At 35.3% G+C, this 17672-nt stretch overlaps 1 protein-coding gene and 1 long non-coding RNA gene across 2 annotated transcripts; one reads left to right on the top strand and one right to left on the bottom strand.

The window, feature by feature from the left end:
• Positions 1 to 4814: 4814 nt before the first annotated feature.
• Positions 4815 to 6721, bottom strand: LOC113355260 (F-box protein PP2-B15-like). The gene is made up of 3 exons (XM_026598076.1): positions 6361 to 6721; positions 6163 to 6281; positions 4815 to 6059 (listed from the first exon to the last, which is right to left on the bottom strand). The coding sequence occupies exons 1-3, from the start codon at positions 6622 to 6624 to the stop codon at positions 5567 to 5569; spliced, it is 876 nt and encodes a 291-aa protein (XP_026453861.1). The 5' UTR covers positions 6625 to 6721; the 3' UTR covers positions 4815 to 5566.
• Positions 6722 to 16633: 9912 nt separating this feature from the next.
• On the top strand, positions 16634 to 17034 carry LOC113362254. Its single transcript, XR_003365660.1, has 3 exons — positions 16634 to 16698; positions 16780 to 16855; positions 16984 to 17034. It is a non-coding gene; the product is annotated as an uncharacterized LOC113362254 (long non-coding RNA).
• The last annotated feature ends 638 nt before the right edge of the window (positions 17035 to 17672 follow it).

The raw sequence follows: 17672 nt of genomic DNA, 5'->3' as shown, positions 1-17672 counted from the left end.
GTTGGGATTTTTGAGAGGAAGAAGAATAAGTGAAGAAAAAAAAGCTTGGGTTTTGACTTTTGAGATTTTAGTGATTAGAAGTGACCAAAATGTGTGATTCAAATCAGAGGTAAAGTTCTATCGAGGTTTAATTTCCTTTTATAAGTTGAATCTGCCAAAAAATTGAATTTTTAAAACCCAGATCTGCTGACCAGATGAACAGTTCGGCTCAAAAGTTATCAGCCGAACTTCACTCAGAAACTGAATCATCCACTAGGTTCAGCTTGAAAAATTGAGGTTCGGCTGAAAATATTGTAAAGTCGCATTAGCCAAACATAGTGTTTCTCTAAATCATACACTAAGTTCGGCTCAAAATTGATACTGCAGGATCAGCCGAACTGATCTTCTGAAAACCCTAATTTCATCTTTGAAATCATATTCTACCGATCAAACAAAATAGAATCAATCAAAAACAAGATGGGTTTGTTACGCATACATTCTAAAATACATCTAAGAGCAATTGAGATTTGGATTTCGCATTCCAACATCGCTCACTTCGATTCGTGTTTCCTTTGTTTGATTAATTTCTTTACTGAATTGGAGTCCTAGATGTTTAAGTTTAAAGTTTATTTTGATTTTAATTTTAGGTTTTTGAGGATAAGGTAACTATGACAAATTGAAATTATTTAGGGATATATAGGTAATTACGCTACCTTTAGACACCCCTTATAAACCCACCCTAGATAATATAATGGATGAGTATGCCTCAAAAAAAATGAGTATGCCTCAAAATAGGTTTCCAGACTAAGTCTTATGGGCTAGATTGGAGGTGCTAGATTAGCAATTAAGTGTTGCAATTCAGAAAAAAAGTGTGGCAAAAAAGTTAATACTAGTTCTCTCTCCTACCAGTTGCTAGAATGTGAATTAGCATGCTAGATAGTTACGTTGAATGATTCAGCGCTTGAAAAACCACCTTTTCGCGGAATGGTTCAGCGCTGAGAGATTTATTTTTGATCTGACGTCTGAGATTTAAAGCGCTGAACCATTCAGCGTTGGGCGCTGAATGGTTCAGCGCTGGGCTGACATGGACTGCTAATCTAGCTGCTAGATTAGCACTCCCATAAGACTTAGGAGGTAGTCCTGACTGCTAATCTAGATGCTAGACTAGCACCCCATAATACTTAGTCTCAATGAAGGATTGGAAAGTGGATGTCTACCCGGTAAAATTATCAGGTGATGATGGTGATATCAGTGAGCTGAGTTCGATGCTTGTCAGCACCAAAATCTTCAATGTTCAAGAAAAAATTGTTTATAATTTCTTAACGATATTTTTAGTTGAAAAATAAATATGTTGCAATCTTATCAGTTTTTAACACCTCCGATCTGCATCAGAATGTCCTTAATAGAGGAAAGAAGATGATAAAGAGGGAAACAAATATAGTGAAATATTTTTAGATTTTGTAGGATATAATAGACTGTGTTATTTTTTTTTAAAATTAAAAAATTAATGCAATTAACGATCTTCTTTATTGTTTTGTTTTCTTTTTGATCGACAAACTATTTTGTGTTGAAAGATCAATATCGGCTAACAACAAATAAATCATTTTTTCCGATCAAATCTAAGACTTTTAAACTCTATGATCCAATATCATTTGATTTATGTTTATTCTTTTTGAAAGAAAATTCAAATTTTATAAATAAAAAAAGACATACAAAGCTAGCTTATGTATAGAAAAACTGCCTCCTAATCATATTAAGAGGTGTTACACACCACACTCGTGTATGCGTATTGGTTATTGCAAACTTAACCGACCTATTAGCTGGTTTATTACATACTCTATTCATATAGGAAACCATACAAGAAGGAAAACAAGAATTCGAAGCTCTAATCTGGGAAATGAGATTGAGATATTTTCTCCTACAACTGGAAAACAAGTGAGAAATTGCTTCAATCACACCCTTATTATAGTTAGTTTGTACAAGAAGTTTATTACACTGCAGTTGTTGCGCCCACAATAAACTCTAAAATACTGCTAAAGCTTTAGCTTGGTCAATGTCTATCGCAGTAGTTGAGATAGCTTTGGCAGTTAAGAACTCTCCTGCATCATTACAAATAACAATACATAGCCCAGCATAGTTGTTATCAAAACACATAGAAGCATCAACAATGATGGAAATTCAACTTACATGAGGAGGAGACCAATGTATATATTGAACAGGTTCCCTAGAAGGATGATCATAAATCAAATGACCTAATGTACTATATATACGATATGAGGGTACATAAGTTAAAAATGATTAAACAATGGTAATGGGATTAAGTCTAGTACATTGAAAAACCAAAGAGCCTCGAGTTTTCCAAATGTGCCACATTGTAACCACCGCCAAATTTGCCAGTGGAGACTTCTTGAATAAAATTCGGTTTTGTTCACTAGACCATGAAGAAACCAATCTTGTAAAGTGTCTATTGTTTGTAAGTGGTGCAGAATATACTCTGGAGTAGCAAACCAAATGCTCTTGCAAACGTATATCAGATAAAGAGATGAATAATAATTTCATTTGCTTCACCATAAAGAGGACAAAGCTGAGCCTGTTGTTGGGAATACATGATACCACCATAGCAACTGGGAGGATATTATGACATATTTTCCATAAGAATAGAAAACAGTTTATACGGGGGCTTAATATACCAAAGTTTAAGCTAAAATTTCAGAAAATGAGTGTCAATATGCATTACTTGTTGATGTTGTCGTAGTTATAAGTAGAACTTACATAAAAAAATTTGACTTTGTGAGACCACTTAAAAAAAACCTATAGCTTATGGAAACACCAGTGTATGTGCTCATGAGTAAAATATTGATGAAGTTGTCCAATATCCCAATTGCATTGGCTAACAAAATGAGGACGAGTGGTTAGAGGATGTTGTGTACCCTAATTTTCTTGACCAAGAGCTGAGGTGAATACAAAATTATACTTCCAAGGACTAATGGAATAGCCACCACCAACAGTCCAAATATAATGGTGTTTGACGATATGTAGACCTAATTAAACTCATTCATATCCAAGTATCATTGGCAGGTAGTTCATCAAAGAGAACATCTTTATATCTGAAATATCTTACTTTTAAAGCTTGATTTTCGTTTATCAAGTGGTTTGATGTCATGGGAATAATAATGTTCATTTTCTGATGAATCGTTGCATCGTGATTATATAATTATTGTTGATGGCTTAAGAAAAAGTTTGTGGTGTATTTTGGTACCTTCACGTTTTCACGTAGCTTTAACTAACTCAGCGAAAGCTCAATCTAACTCAAAACTGTCCAAAATTTTTTTTTCAGACGTGATTAGTGATCCTGCAATGAAGAAATAAATGGGAATTTGTTTCTTGATCAAAATCATATAATACACATAGTGGAGATTGAACCTTCTCAACACTGAAAAGCAAGTCTCTTGTAGGTACATCTTTGTAATATATTAAAAAAAAGATACTTTCAGAAGAATCAAAGAACTTCGTACTTGCTCATGAGAAAAAACAAAAAAACCGTCGTTGTCAAAAGAATCATAAGCACCATCCAAAGTAAAATATTTTCCACTGAGCCAAACCTTTCATCAATAACTTCATAAATATGATCACTAGGAACACCAATAAGTCGTAACAACTGAATAATGAAGCCTAATTCAGTTTTGTTTAGATTTCTAAATGGATCTTGTTAACTTGTATACCCATATACATGTTAAGGTTCACTAAAAAAACTATTTTTTGCATTGGAAACAAGATTTGTTTGTTTTATTGCATTGAAATCAGTGATTCTTTGCATTGGAAAAAAGATTTGTTGTTTTTCATGCAAGAAAAACTTTCTAGTAGAATAAGACAAAAAAATATAATTTCCAATGAAATAAAATAATTGTTTATTAATATTAACATGTATACGGGTATACTAGTTAACAAAAGCCTTTCTAAATAAGTTAACGTTCCAAACATCTGTAATTAGTAACTAAATCAACCACAGTAGAATTTTACTTATGGATATTTTGAATGAATAAAAAATTAATAGTTGTAAAGTAGTGTTACCAACCCACACAACTTTCCGAAATCATATGCTAGGTCCATTTCTAATTATCTAGTAAGAATTTCTGATAACCAAATCCCTGAAATTTAAATTACCTGTCCATAAACTATCTGCACGACTTAGTAGAATGGTTAGGGGGAAAAAAATCTTTATTACCTCCAAATTTTTGATGTCTGATCTGTTTCTACAAAACAAATTTTTCATAACCATATCTCCAAACCCATTTTGAGTGAAAGGCAAAGTTAACTAGCTTAAGTTTTTAAATGCCAACTTCACCTCTTTTGTTTTAACTGCTTTCTACCAAGTTACCCAGCTAACTTTATCAAGATTTTCAACAATTGAAATCAGAGTTTAAAACATAGTGGGATAATAAATGGGAAGACTGGAAAGAACGTATTGAATCAGTTAACCTACCACCCTAAGACTATAAAATCTCTTCCAAAAAGCAATTTTTTGCTGAGTTTTTTTAATCACGCCATGTAAACAGCCTAACATTTGGATTTACTACTCAAAGGTACATTAAGGTAGTTGATCGGAAATGTGGTAACAATATATACAACTAAAAATAATAGCACAATTCGCAGCATTATGACTATAACCAATGCCAATTATTATATTTTTTGAAATTAGCTTTAACCTCATAGGTAGTTTCAGAACCAAAAGAAATAAGCTTCAAATTGTTTACCTAAGCTTCAGAATCATCGAGAAAAAACAACCAATTCATCTGCAAATTATAGACTGATAACATGATAACAATATGAGAAACTTTAAAACTGAAAACCAAATATATAGAAGAAGTATTTTAAACATTACAGACAGACACTAGGATAAACATAAAAGGAAATATAAGATCACTCCGCTTAATCCTTTTTTAACAATTTTGAAAAGGCTTCCTCTTTAAGAAATATGACAAACCTTGCATTAGAAATGCCCCATTTAATTTAACTTCTCTAGGAAAAAGCAATGTCAATTCGATCACAATTAACGTTATCAAAAACCTTTTCAAAGTTTAACTTGTATAAAATCTTATTTTTCTCATCTCTTTTTCTTGAATCTATAAGTTCCGCAAGAGTAAAAGAATCGTCATTTATTTATCTACCATGAATAAATACCCTTGAAAATCATATAAAAGTGAAGTTGTAACTCCCTTCATCAGTTCTTTCGGTTAGAACCTTAGAGATAACGTTGCAGCAACCTCCAATTAGACTTATAAGTTTAGCTCCATTTAGACTTAGAAGTTTGCACGAAGGAAAACTGCACCATTACATTAAAGTAAGGTTGGTCACTGGGTCGGACTTGACAACACCCCATGCGCATTTAAAAATATCTGCAGCAACGCCATCTGGTCCAAGAGATATATTTGTGCCAAAATAAAAAAAAAAAAACGCAATCTTGACTTCATCTTTTGCAGACCAGACCGGATGGTAGGCTTGTTCGGAGAAACTCTGTTTAATGGTAGGACTTGTTATACTGTCCTGCAAGCATAATAAAAACATCAACTTCTTTGCTGCTTTTTACTCAATATTTAGGCCTGATTTCAATTCCCTCAATAACAAGTCCTCCTTTTAGGTGATACCCATTCACCTCCAAGAGACTCATCTTTACCTCATCTCCATCCCCATTACCACCACAATCACATCCTCCTCCTCCTCCATGGCTAAAAAACTTGCCCAATTCAATCTCCATCCACCCATCGTCTCTACAACACGGAACTCGATGCTCCTCACCGACGACTTGGCCGCTCAACAGTTCAAACCGATGCAAGAAACAAAGCTTATCCGGCGACTTTTTGTTAGTGTCACAGTGACACAAGTATGCGGAGAAACTTGACCGCTGGTCCCCAACTTCGACTGATGTCTCTGATGGTAATGTATCTAGACCGTACGCCCTTTCGGTAACTTTTAAAATGAGATATGCCGTGTAATTCGTCTCTGCGGACAACATTTTCCTACTGAATTTTCCGTGTATCTCTAGCCAACATATAGTTCTCAGCTCAACCACCTCTGAAAATCTGGAACACCAAAAATAGTCGGATGCTACTGGAACAAAAATGCTGGAAATTTGTTTTCATAAGAAGAATTCAGCAGATAAATATAGATGGAAATGAATCGTACCGAGATTGAGGGATGGATTTCCATGTCCAGTACATAGGCTCATTACCCCAAGTGATTAAAAGCTCCCTTGCACTAATCATGTAACATTTTTTCCCGCTGGATTTCTCTAATGAAAACGTCTGTGAAATTAAGAGAAAAAAACGTTAAACAGAAAATTAAATTAAAGTTAAGTGAATAATCAAGAGATCGAAAGATTACCATTTTGCCCTCATCGATTCTTGCTGGATTACAAAGATGAAAATACAGTTCTTTGATCGAAGAATATGATGCGACCGGAGAACACAATCTAGAGACAATATCTCTGTAATCTGATGGCAAGAACTTCTCCCATACCACGTTTGATTCACCGGCTAATCGAAAGATCGGAGAAATCAGCGACGAACGACAAATGTCTCGAGGAGTTGTGAAGGATAGGATATGAGCTATACAATTTTCCGGCAACAAATTGATTAAATCCATCATATCTATCTTTCTCTTCTGATGGAAAAAAGAAAAGAAGACTCAAGAACCTGGCTTAATTAATCTGGACTTATATAAAGATTTTCATGGTGTTAGTTAATGCACATTACTAAAAGATGATAAGCATATGACGACATTTAGAGAAATGAGACAATGTGGACATTTTGTACACATTTTGTGTGGGTCCTCAAAAGTGTTTCGGATTTGGACGGAGAAGAAACGGACTAATTTGGGGATAATGATTCATGCATTTAGTGTTTCTTTATACGGTGCGCGAACTATAACCCCAAAGGAGTCACTATCCATCCACAAAAAACCCGTCAAAACAAAAGTAACATAAAAACCCTAAAAAACAAAATTTTGATGAAATCAAAATTTGGTTTCATCATGAAATTTGATGAAACCTCATACAATTTGACGAAACCAATATTTGGTTTCGTCATAAAATTTGATGAAACCAATTTTAAAATTTGGGGGTTTTGTATCAAATTTTTAAAATTTTGGGGTTTTTGTATAATTTAGTTTAGGATGGAGTTTTAATGAATCTCAACATTTGAGCTGGGTTTTTGTACCACAAGTTTGGTCACCTTGGGTTTTTTTGACTAGTTTTGTTATTATTTTCCTTGATCTCATGAAAATTCCCTCATTTGAACAAAATTCCTTCGTTTCAAAGAAACTCCTCAGTTTTATGGTGTTTCCTTCACATCAAGGAAATAATAATTAATTAGGAAAGGTGTGTAGGACCAAGCCTACTAGCCGTCCGGTCATGCCCTAGTTGTGGCCGGTCCCACACCTTGTTTTCCTTATTATTTTATTATTATTTCCTTGATCCCATGAAATTTCTTGATTTCATGATATTTCCTTCACATTAAGGAAACATGATAAAATTAGGGAAACTCGTGGGACCGGGCCCTAGACGGCCGACCATGCCCAAGCCAGTCCCACACGCCCTTATTTTATTGTTATTCATATTATTTGTTTCCCTCATCTCATGGAAACTCCTTCACTTCAAGGAAACTCCTTGATTTCAACAAAACTCCTTGGTTTCAACAAACTCCTTGATTTCATGATATTTCCCTAAAATCATGAAAATAATATAAAATTAGGAAAAGTGCCATGGGTCGGGCTCTTTGGCCGGCCGGCCATGCCTTGGCCATAGCCGGTCCCACGCTTCATGATACCTTCATTTTATTATTATTATTTCCTTCATCTTATGAAGTTTCCTCAGTTTCAGCAAAATCCTTGATTTCTTCATATTTTCTCAAAATGTTGCTCAAACGCACATCAAAAAATATCAAAATTCTCGGGACCGAGACACGGACACTTTGGCGACTGAGCATATTACCTTGACCGACCAAGGTTGTCTCTTTGGCTTGCAAGAGGCCGGTCCCACATACTTTCATCATTTCACCTAATTTGTTCACATTAGGTTCAAACTCTTCCAAACAATTTTGGAATTTCATAAAACGATCGTCAGTCGATCCCTTGACCAACCAGGGACGGTTTCAGGACCCCTTGGTCGGTCCTTCATCTCTTCATAATTTATTAGGTTTTATTACCTAAGGTTCAGATGAACATTGTTTGAATAAATGATTAAACCAGCATTTAATCATCTTTTCACCAACTGGTCTTCAAGAGACTTTGGTATTTTGTTCACTCGAACATCTGGGCGCTACATGGTCGATCCATCATCCCATGTAGCCGGTCCCTCCTTCACTCCGTGGTTAATTTCAATAAACCATAATTGATCATCAATTGATCGAATTAGGGTTTCGAGTCCAAGGTTCATTATTCCATATTCGAACGCTAATAATTTTACGACGATCCCATGATCAATATTTTATTAATTATACTCGGTTCAGTTGCCAGTATCTTAAAACAATATTTTATTTGGTCATGCTATCAATAATTCATCAAACGAGCAATATTTAATCAGACTAAAGAATATTGGTCCAACTATCAATATTCAAAAATCCATCGAATGAGCAATATTTGCTCACCTTAACTATAAAAATTTACTTGAGAATCATACCTCTTTCTCAACAGACACGTTCAATTCACGAGTCTCAGAACATTTGCGAATCACGTTCAACTCAGCGATACAAGGACTCATCGTCCCATGAAGTCAGCAACTGACTAACTAAATACACGTCTGCCTTGCATACTTCATAATCACGAGACATCAATCGTGTGACATGGGGGGATAGTAACTAGGGTTTTGGTCTGGCGGTCTACGGCACGTGTGTTCATACACACAATAAGAATGTGAGCAAGTCGTCCAATCAGTTGAAGGAGTTAGAAAAGTAGTGGGTAAAAAATTAACCAAGTCTCCGCACGATAAGCAACTGGTTTTAACACGATTTCCACTTCCCCAGTCTTTGACTCCATCAACTGTCACACTTCATGGGATCAAAGTGTTTATAATTCTAGCAATATAAATAAGTCTCTGAATCATGATTGGAAAAAAGACAAGCTTTCTTCAAACAGACAACATGAGATTAACAACTCAACGTCTGAGCAATTACTCTCAACAGAGCAAATTCAATCAATCAGAACTTATCTTATTTCTTCATGCAAAATACAAAACACACCTACAATCTTCGATCACCATTGATATCACAAATTTCTCAGCTTCCCTCCTACAGATCGACCCATCCTCTCTTGTGACCGAATTGACTTTGGAACGACCATTGTCTTGGTTTAGGCCGGAGTCATATAGATTGATCTCTCGAATTAAAAGCACTCCCTTTTTGCAGTGCATCTGTGTGAGGTTTGACAGTGCGCTCGGTTCAAGGAGTTTCCTCCGCAGGTCGTCTCCTCAATTTCATTAAAACCATCAACTCGTTTTGCCTCATCTACAGTCCCATCGTCGCCCGTTGTTGCGTCAAACGCCAACGTTGTTGCTAAAAGCGCCGCGTTGTTCCCAAAACCGCCAACGGCTAAATTTGGACGGCTGAAAATCCATCTCATCCAAGGGTTAAAATTTTGAGTTTTATAAATACTCCCCATTTCAACTTCAATTTCACATATTCTACACATTTTTCACTCTCAAATTATCTACAAAAATATCTCACAGAGTTCGTGGTGTTAGATTCACTCAACAATAAGATCTAGCTATTTGTAGAGCCTATGTTTTTCACACAGAAGATGTTGTCGGTAGCTATTTGTAGAGCCTATGTTTTTCATCGTTGTCTTTCTGGGAGAAAGTTTACCGAGTGTTCACCTTTGAAACAGGGAACATTTATGGGCGCGATTGTGGCATACTATCGTATCGTTTTGGTGTAATTAGTCGTAATGTATTGGAATTTGTAGTCGTACTAATGGAAAATCACAAAAATAAACTCAACGGTGAAGCTGTGGATGAAGTGGAACCTAGAACACCAGCGACGTGGGAAGTATCTCAAGGAGGGCATCCTTTCGACTTCCATTCTTGTTTCAACATTCTCAGGGTGCTCAATAAATACAATCACTACATCGCCCTAGGAATTCCGCCACCCAACGATGTGGCCGTTTAATCCACAAATCTAATGTATTTCTTCTATTATCATGTAATGATATGGTTGTTTAATCCAATGCAGTATGTTTTTATTTCTGATATTGAAGGTGCACTGTTTAATCCAAGAAAATTTTAAATTAGTTATGATATTGATGGTGCAAATGTGAAGACATCCAAAATTTTGGTTTAGATAATTGTATTAACAAAAAATAAACAACAAACTAAATAACATAATACCATAGTGAATCGAGTTGTCGTTCAACTTCAATCAGCGCACTCTACCAAAAAACACCTAGGACATTTCCAGAAATGCCTTCCATATGTGTCTTCTTCAGAAGAAGTGCACAAATCCATAAAAGTCTTACAACCGGGCTTTGAGCATTCATTGATTCTCTATGTACAATGTTTGTATTCATAATCTCCATATCCACAATATTTGCAGTGTAATAATTTCTTCTTCAATTTAGCTTGAAGTTTGAAGTTTTTGCAGAGTGTAGCAAGTTTTTTTCTTCTACTTTAATCTTCATAGCATCATCTAGAATATGTGATTCCTCTAGACAGATGTTATCTTGATATTGCAAATACCTGAGCTTTTACGATTGTGATTCAATCACCATTCTGATGCATGAACAACCTTCCCGCGGACACTTTGAATACATCTAAGGGCATTGCATAAGACTGTGGTTATCCATGAAACATAATGGACAAACCTATTTTTCTTCGACACATAATATTTTCTTCGCTTTTCCTTTAGAAAACATGGTGGATGTTGTTGTCTTAAGAAAAAAATCTGTTTGTTTGATGAGAATGAATAAAACCTAGTGTTGTATTTATAACAAAAATAACAGGCGTTGGTAATTCAAACGGGCGGTTTTAGTAAAGCCGCGTGGTTTTACCACAAACGCCAACTCCAATGGGAGGTTTTACCACCCCATTCATCACTAAGGAAGTCAAACATTATACAAAAGTTTTGTGGATGGTTCACCGTAGAAATTCTGGTTTATCCAACGACACACTGGTGAGTATCTTACTTTTGTCCTCACTGATCAACTGCATCATAAATATCTTAAATTGTTGTTTATCTGTTTTAGAGAAAACCATCACTCAGAGACCAAGTTTACTGAAGAAATCGGAAGAGAGTTTAAGCATTTTGAATGCTATGAACTCTACAGAGATAATGTCGCTGGATTTGATGTAGTTTGATGTAATTGTTGTGGTTATTAAAATGTAGTTTGATATTATATGCAAGTTTAAATTGTAATAAATATTGCTTAATCCGAAGTGGAAATCAATTTTAAAATCTAAATATTTTCATTCATTGATATTACTTCCAATTATTTTACAAGATATAAATTTTCAAAATAATAAAAAGTACTAAACAACTTCAATAAAAATCAAGTACAAGCTTTATCTCCTGTTTATCTTTAATTGACGTATCTTCCATTCAACTCGCTCTTTCACAGTTTCGCCTTTGTTTTTGAATTTTTATTGTTAACTTTCAAAACTGGAGCTCTTCTTTGCCTTTTAGAGGAACATTTTCTTGGAGCAACTTCAATAACTTGCACTTCCCTCTTACAATTTTCAATCTTTTTAAAACTCCCACATATCTTAGAAACGACAGCTTCAAGTTTTGCATCGCAAAAAAGTGTGATCGCTTTTTCAGCCATTTCACCAACAATAAACTTAAAAATTGAAATAGATTTAGAAGAGAAAATTCAAGAGAAGTGAATTTTGGTGTGAGTGAATTATTTGAAGATGATGGTAATTTATAGAGGTAAAAAAGTGATTTTTGAATTTCAAAAAACTACCAGTTGGCATTTTTTCTTCTAACGCCCGCGTGGGAACTTTCAATGGAAGCGTTTTTGTCTTCAACGCCAGCGTTGCTTCTTCCAACTTCGTGTGAAAACCACACACACCAGCGGGTGTCCCATGTTCTGGCGCTTGATTATCAGCCGCCCACTGCTTTACCATAGTGGAAAAAACTTTTTGGCCATCCACCTGGCTAAACAAAAAAATCGATTTGACCATTGCCATAGGAATTGCCCTAAGAAATAAAGTAAAATAAGGTGATTGGATAGTTTAATATTAATTTTGTTTCAGAAAAGAGAAATATTTCTTTGAAAAGAAAACAATCATCTTTTTCCAAAATAGAGGGAATATATTAACAATTAAAACAAAATATAAATGGATCATAAACAAGATCAAACCTCACAGATATTAACTATTTCACGGAAACGTATACTGTCACAGTCGGAATCTTTAAAAAGGTAACAACCATGTGCGAGTTGGACTCAGTCCAACTCACCCACTTACCCGTTCCAATTCCTATCTAATCTATCCTTCCTTAGTTAGTCAGTTACATTAGTTGGGTTAGGTTAGTTTAAATTGGTTGAGTTTACTCGGAAGAAATGGGTGGAGGGTTATATCTCGTAGCTTCCCTTTAATCCCAATGTCAGTTTCAGTTTCTCAGCTTCAGTTGTTCTTTTCCCTCTTGTGTAATTTTGCATAGAACCAAAGACCGGTGGATATGGATTCACCAAATCCAGATGGTATAGGCATGTATCTTTTTTTGTTTTTTTTTTTTAATTTTTCATTTACATCAGATAGTAGGATCATTGTAATAGCCATTTTTTCCTAATTGAAACCCTAACCCTCTCGTTACTGTTTAAATCCCTAATCCCAGTGTTGTCCTCTAGATTTCGTTAGGTTTATATCCTCGCAACAGTTGAAGGTTAGGGGATTGAATGGAATCACGTCGGATTTGTATAGTTGGTTATATGATTTAGAAGTGAGTCTTGATTTTAAGGATTACACATCTCATCTGGAAAAATTATTTTTATTGATGAACTTTATGTTAAAGTTAGGTTTTCGTCAGTTCCATGAAATTGATTTTGATTTTTTTTTTAATGTGTGCAGTGTAAATGGACCAATCCTTGATTGTTTTCTTTTTGGTATACATGTAGTTAGGATTAAAATTACAATAGGTATTCTTCTATGTATCACTAGAGGTTGTACGCAATAGTTGTGTTCTGCAAATTTATTCGCAGTTTAAACTGGAGTTCTGTTTCCATTTGAATTTTTTGGGTTTGTGTTAACAGACCCACCCAAACAATGCTTTCCATAATTAGGGCTGAACATGGTGTCGGTTAACCGTTGGAAACCGACCGAACCAGACCAATAAGCAAGAAACCGAACCAAACCATTTAGATTTGGATTGGTTTGGTAAAAAAAGTTGAAAAACCGACATTACTAGTTTGGTTTTGGTTTGACCTGAAAACCGAACCAAAAACCATTGGGGAACCGATAAATATAGACCGTTGATTAAAATCATATAAATTTAATCTACCACGTCTATAACACACTTTTAAACCTAATTTCTAAACGTACGCTACACATTTTCTTTCTCTTCTTCTCCTCTTCGTAAACAGTCTCCAGAAGCAAAAACCCTCGCCATTTTCTACACCAGTCCACCACCATCTCCAGCCATAATGAAACCACCACCCTAGTCCAATCTTCTCTTCGTATTTCTTCTTATTCTTCTTCTTCTTCTCAATCTTCATTTTTCTTCTTCTTCTCAATTTTCTCAGTTCTCAGATGTACTGAAATTCTTAAACTTAGAAACATCTTCTCACTTGTCACATAACCAAATCGATTATCTAAGTCGACTGTTTTCATCATTTCAAGGTACTTCAACTCGATGATGATGATAATTTTGCTTATTTAAGCTTATAATTTATAATTTTCAAAACTAGGGTTTACTAAAATTGATTTTGCATAATTGATTTTGCAGGTTCCCTTTGATTCAATCATGGAGGATTCACAATCAACACCCGTTAGTTCCTATTTCTCAACTAGTTTGGGTTTGTTTCTGGTTTTGATAATTAGTTTGTGAAATTTGGATTATCAATTTTGCTATATAACAACTAATCATAATAATAGAGCAGCAGTAACATAACAATGAACATAATAACAGTGGGCAAAACTTCTGTAGTTTGGTTTTTTGTTTGCCAAATTGCCTTAGGCCTATGTAACTTCTCTTGAGTAGATTTGTTGTGTTTATTTATTACATCACTAGCCTTGGGTTTCTTAGTGACCCTTCTTGTTTTGCTTTGCAACTGTGCTTGTGATAGTGAATAGTGATGTATATAAATTATATGGTCTGCCAAATGGTACTGGCACTTAGTGAGTTATGTATTGCAATTTACTTCTATTATGTATGTCTTTATATCATCAGTTCAACTTTACAATAGTATATTTTCTATTGGGTTAAGCTATATTGGTTTGTTGATTGGCATTTTGTTAGTGACTCAGCTTTTATGAAATGGAAGATTGTGATGTATAGGATTAGTGACTTATATATACATGGTAAGAACTTAGAACAGATTGGTGCAGGTCAAAATGCTTCACCGTTGATTTTTTAATGAAACACTTCTCTTAGTTCTCCTCTTTAACTTCTTTTTAGAAGCAAAGCGCATCATCCTGTTGATAAGTGAACTAAGAAAATTTTCTGCCTTGTTTATATTCAGGCTTCCGTTAACTCAAATGCATTGTTGCCACCACTACATCCTCCTCCAAGATCTTCTAACGCCTTTACAGAAGTTAGTTCAGTTGGAAAAGTACCAACTACAGGTGAAGCTCCATCTGCACCAGCTGCCAATGTTTCCGATGCTGGTACCATCACTGGCACTGCACCAGCTTCTAAGAAGCGGAAGAAAACTTCATGGGTATGGGATCACGTTAATCTGGACCCTCCTCCTTCGATAATGGTAACTTGCAAGAAATGTAAACAGAGAATGAAAGCTGACTCTTCTACACATGGGACCGGCTCCTTGAATAACCATTTAAGAAAGTGTCTGAATCTTATTCCTAAGGATTCTGGTCAGTCGACTCTTTCTTTTGAACCTGCTAGGCTGGGAGAAGATGAAAAGTTAGTTGTTGTAACTTTTTGTCAGGATTCGTGTAGAAAAGCATTGATTATATTCATCATAATGGATGAGAATCCTTTTAGAATAGTTGAGGGGGAAGGTTTCCGAGAATTTTGCAGGGTACTTGAGAGTAGATTCAAGATACCATCTCGTATCACTGTACGGAGAGATGTTATGGAACTGTTTGAGTACGAGAAAGAGAGATTGAAGAATTATTTCAAGGTTAATAAAGTCAGAGTTTGCCTCACCACTGACACATGGAGCTCACTTCAGAAGTTGGGATATATGGTTATTACAGCATATTGGATAGATGCTAACTGGAAGTTGCACAAGAAGATCATTAGTTTCATCCAAATTGTAGGTCATAGCGGTGAGACTATTGGTAGGATGATAGGAACATGCTTGTTAGATTGGGAGATCGAAAATGTGTTTACTATAACTTTAGATAACGTTTTTTCCAACGATGTAGCTATAACATATCTGCAAAACCAAGTGCTCAGAAAGAATTTAGATTTAGTGAAAGGTTTCTTACAAGTGAGATGCGCTGCTCACGTCCTTGCCCTTGTTGTAAAGCATGGAATCAAGGAGTATGACATCTCAATTAAGAGAATAAGGGCAATAGAGAAGTATTGTATGGGTTCTCCTACAAGATTGAAAAAATTTATGGACTGTGTCGCTTACGAGAAGATTGAATGCAAGAAGGGTTTGGTCCTAGATGTAGACACCCGTTGGAATTCGACATTTATTATGTTAGACCTCATCAGCACCTCCTTTGCACGCGCCATACCCATCAGATTGGTCGTATGCTAGAGCCTTCGCGAAGTTTTTGAAGGTATTTTTTGATTTTATTGTCAAGTTCTCCGCTTCTACTCATGTTACTGCACACGAATTCTTGTTTCATGTGAGTGTTATTCATCGAACTTTAAACACATGAACAAATCACAAAGATACATTTCTTTCTAGCATGGGTCTTAAAATTCAAAGTAAATATAACGAGTATTGGGGACGTTATAAAAAGATGAACAATCTTATGTTTATTGTTGTATTATTGAATCCACAAGATAAAGAATTAGGATTGAAGTTTCTTCTTGGCCAGTTAGGAATTGGTGGTGGTTATTTGAGAACAGAAATAATGGATCTTGTAATGAGGGACTTTAAGGCTCTTTTTGAAGAATACTGGGATGTCCAAATGAGTGCTGGAAACTCAACAGTTGTAACAGATAGTAGTGGTGGTAATACTGTTGGCGCTGAACCAGATGATGAAGGAGATTGTGCTGCAGCCGCCCTTATGGCAGAGAGAGCAAGAGAAGAAGAGGAAAGTTTTGATGATGAAGGAAAAAAATGAGCTGGAGACTTATTTGAGAGAGAAACGAGAACCGCGGAAAGAGAAAGTTTCTTTTGATATCTTAGGTTGGTGGAAGACGAACTCGACTAGGTATCCTACTTTGGCACTAATCGCAAGAGATATATTGGCTATACCCATCTCTTCAGTGGCATCCGAATCTTCCTTTAGCACTGGGAGGCGTATTCTCGATCCATATCGAAGTTCTTTACTTCCCACAACAGTTGAGGCATTGATTTGTTCTCAAAATTGGTTGAAGACGCCGATTGATCTTGATATTTCTTCCTTGGGACCAGAAGAGGAAGTTAGTTCAGGTATTATTTCATTCGTTAATTTGTTTGTAGATTTTTTGGACACTCACTGTATACTACTGATCGTGCAATTGTTCATTGCAGAATTTTTGGACTCTCTCTCTAAATCCATGTTCGTAAACATAACAGATGATGATGTTGAGGACTAAGGAGTACCAAGGTAATTCATGATAAGTAGAAATATACCTGAATTAGATTTTGTGGATATTAGTTGATTAATGCAGTTGATTATAATGATGTTAGTTGATTAATAAAATTATAATGATTGATGTTAGTTGATTAATGCAGTCAGCAACCCTGGAAAGTTGAAGCTATCAGTTGATTTTGTGGATGCATGGAAAGTGTCGATGTTGTTTAGCTGATATGCAGACTGTGGATGCTTAGGTAGAACCAGCTTAGTTTACTTTTTATTATATAAGTTTTGGTGAAACTGAAGAAGATGTAGTCTTTATCTTTTGAATTGTGTTTAAGAATGTTATGAATTTGGATTGTGTATGGAACGTGAATGTAGGTAGGTTTGAAAATCTTTGAACTATGTTTTTCTTTTTTAGATTTGAACTGTCAGTTTCCTGAAACTGACATAGTAGCCGGTTAACCGATATCCAATTGGAATTAACCGAAACCGTCTAGAACCATTAAGAAACCGAACCAATGGTTAATCGATTTGTTTGGTTTACATTCTTAGAAACCGATAGTATTGGTTTCGGTTTTGGTTTGGCTGGAAACCGAGCCGAAACCGACCATGAACAGCCCTATCCATAATATAAATTGGGTAAGAAACGTTTCATAATATAAGTTTCATACGATGAGTTCTTAAAAGGTCGCATAATATAAGTTTCATATTTTTTCATCTTGGTTGCATAATATAAGTTGGGTAACTTTTTAACGCGTTTGTATAATATAACTTGGGTATCAGGGTTCCAGAAATTGGATTATAAATTGTTACTATAAAGAGTGAATTAGAAATGCACATAATA

Source organism: Papaver somniferum, chromosome 3, assembly GCF_003573695.1.
Source record: "Papaver somniferum cultivar HN1 chromosome 3, ASM357369v1, whole genome shotgun sequence".
Classification (NCBI taxonomy): Eukaryota; Viridiplantae; Streptophyta; class Magnoliopsida; order Ranunculales; family Papaveraceae; genus Papaver; species Papaver somniferum.
The sequence above is the reverse complement of the archived record's forward strand: the minus strand, read 5'-3'. Positions and strand labels throughout refer to the sequence as shown.